The 2,383-nt window shown below is 54.4% G+C and overlaps 1 protein-coding gene across 1 annotated transcript; it reads left to right on the top strand.

Annotated features, from left to right (window-relative positions):
* The first annotated feature begins 645 nt into the window (after positions 1–645).
* TBCC (tubulin folding cofactor C) lies at positions 646–1,983 on the top strand. The gene has a single exon (XM_004379460.3). The coding sequence runs from the start codon at positions 662–664 to the stop codon at positions 1,697–1,699; it is 1,038 nt and encodes a 345-aa protein (XP_004379517.1). The 5' UTR covers positions 646–661; the 3' UTR covers positions 1,700–1,983.
* Positions 1,984–2,383: the final 400 nt, after the last annotated feature.

Below are 2,383 nucleotides of genomic sequence, written 5' to 3'. Positions count from 1 at the left end.
ATCCAGGAGCCCCCAGGCCGCAGCGGATCGGGGGGCGCATAGGATGAGGGTTATGGGGCGGCAGGAATGGGTTGGAGGAAGGGGTGGTGGAAGGGAAAAGAAAAAACCAGCGGCATGCAAGCAGCTCCCTAGCCAGCTGTTCCAGCTGCCGCTTCCTCTGGCGCGGGCCGGGCGGTGCAATATTCCCCCCCCCATCTTTCTCACCACTACCTGTCCCACCACCCATCACATACACACATTTCCCCCCCAGTAGCGGATCTCCGGCCTGTAAGGGGGTAGCAAGGAGGAGCTGGGGGGAGGGGGAGGCCTGCGAGTTTCTAACCTTGTTCTTATAAACAAACCCACATGTGCAGCTGCCGCTGCTGCAACTCACCCCACAATCCCGGATATAAGTCCTGCCCCTTTAAGAGAAAAAAAAGGCTCCCCCGCCTGCCTACCACCCCACCCATCCACAAGGACCTTTGTCTCCCCACCCTCCTTGTCAGCCGGCCCCGCCCCCTGCCCCCGCCCCCTCCGACGCGGAGGAACCAATAGGCGGAGAAAATAAGGACGGGGGCCTGACGTCATCGTGGCGAACCAATCACAGGACGCGTTGGTGGGAGACCTCACGGAGGGCGCGCCCAAAAGAAGGAAGGGAGAAGAAAGGAAGCTTGAAGTCAAGATGGAGAGTGCTAATTCCTCAGTTGCTGCTGTGGGAAACGGAGACATGGGATCCCAGCGGGACATGAGCCTGGTGCCTGAGCGGCTTCAGAGACGTGAACAAGAGCGGCAACTGGAGGTGGAAAGGCGGAAGCAAAGGCAACAGAACCAGAAGGTGGAGGAGGAGAAGAGCGACTTTTTCGCCGCTGCCTTCTCCCGGGAGCGAGCGGCGGTGGAAGAGCTTTTGGAGGGCGAGCAGTCCGCCGAGCGGCTGGAGGAGGCAGCCGCCCGACTTCAGGGGCTGCAGAAACTTCTCAACGACTCAGTTTTGTTCCTGGCCGCCTACGACCTGCGGCAGGGACAGGAGGCGCTGGGGCGGCTGCAGGCAGCCCTAGCTGAGCGGCGCCAGGAGCTGCAGCCCAAGAAGCGCTTCGCTTTCAAGACCCGGAGGAAGGATCCCGCACCCGCCAGTAAAGTAGACGCGGCTCCTGGTGTCCCAGTGGCTGAAGGCATTCAGGCCTCTGCACCTCCCTTGAAGGAGGAGCGAAGCTTCGGCTCCAACTGGGTCTGTGGCTTCTCCAGTCTAGAGTCTCAAGTCTTGGAGAAGAGAGCAGAAGAGCTGCACCAGCGCGACGTCCTTTTGACTGAGCTGATCAACTGCACGATCAGATTGTACGGCAATCCCAACACCCTGCGGCTGACCAAGGCCCGCAACTGCACGGTGCTCTGCGGGCCGGTGTCCACCTCTGTATTCCTGGAGGACTGCAGTGACTGCGTGCTGGTCGTGGCCTGCCAACAGCTCCGCATCCACACTACCAAAGACACCCGCATCTTCCTGCAGGTGATCAGCAGGGCCATTGTAGAGGACTGCAACGGGATCCAGTTCGCCCCTTATACCTGGAGCTACCCGGGGATCGACAAGGACTTCGAGGACTCTGGTTTAGATAGAAGCAAAAATAACTGGAACGACGTTGACGACTTCAACTGGCTGGCGCGGGATGTGGCCTCCCCAAACTGGAGTATTCTTCCTGAAGAGGAGCGAATGATCCAGTGGGACTAAGCACTTGTCACACTCTGTTCTTCACTCCTACCAGATACTTTCCATTGTGGGACTGACTCCAGCTAATGGACTCCAAAGTTTACTTATTATCACATTTTGCATGTTTTCCGTATATGAAGGCTTGAAATTGTAGGCGCCTACTTGTGATTTCCATTAAATTCACGATAGAGGCCTAATGCTTTAAAACAATTTTGTTATTTTGGTACTGCCTAGGAGCTTTTATTTGACTATGATAGTTTGAAGCAATAAGGGGAAAAGAGTGTGTGTGTGTGTGTGTGTGTGTGTGTGTGGTTTTTTTTTTTAATTGTGTTTCAGATGAAGGTTTGCAGAGCAGATTTCGTTTCTCATGAGACAATACACATACTGTTTTGTGACATTGGTTGTCAACCCCACGACTTGTCAACACTCTTCCCTTCTCGACCTACGTTGGGTTACCCAAGGTGTGTGTTGATTTTTAATGATTTGTAATATTTAAAGCCTAGCACAGTGCATGATAAAGTAGGCCTTCAATTAATATTTAATAAAGGAATTCAGTAGGGCTCTCACACCAGCCGCACCAATTCCACTGACCCTATAGGACAGAGCACTGCCCCACAGGGTTTCCAAGGCTATAATCTTTACAGAAGCAGACTGCCACATTTTCTATGGAGCAGCTGGTGTGTTCGAACCTCCGACCTTTCGGTT

The sequence above is a fragment of the Trichechus manatus genome, unplaced genomic scaffold (genome assembly GCF_000243295.1).
Source record: "Trichechus manatus latirostris isolate Lorelei unplaced genomic scaffold, TriManLat1.0 scaffold00065, whole genome shotgun sequence".
Lineage (NCBI taxonomy): Eukaryota > Metazoa > Chordata > Mammalia > Sirenia > Trichechidae > Trichechus > Trichechus manatus.
This window is presented reverse-complemented; position numbering and strand designations above follow the sequence as displayed.

Bases quoted from the DNA above. Each gene is read 5' to 3' on its own strand.
- TBCC (XM_004379460.3), top strand. From the start codon at position 662: ATGGAGAGTGCTAATTCCTCAGTTGCTGCTGTGGGAAACGGAGACATG.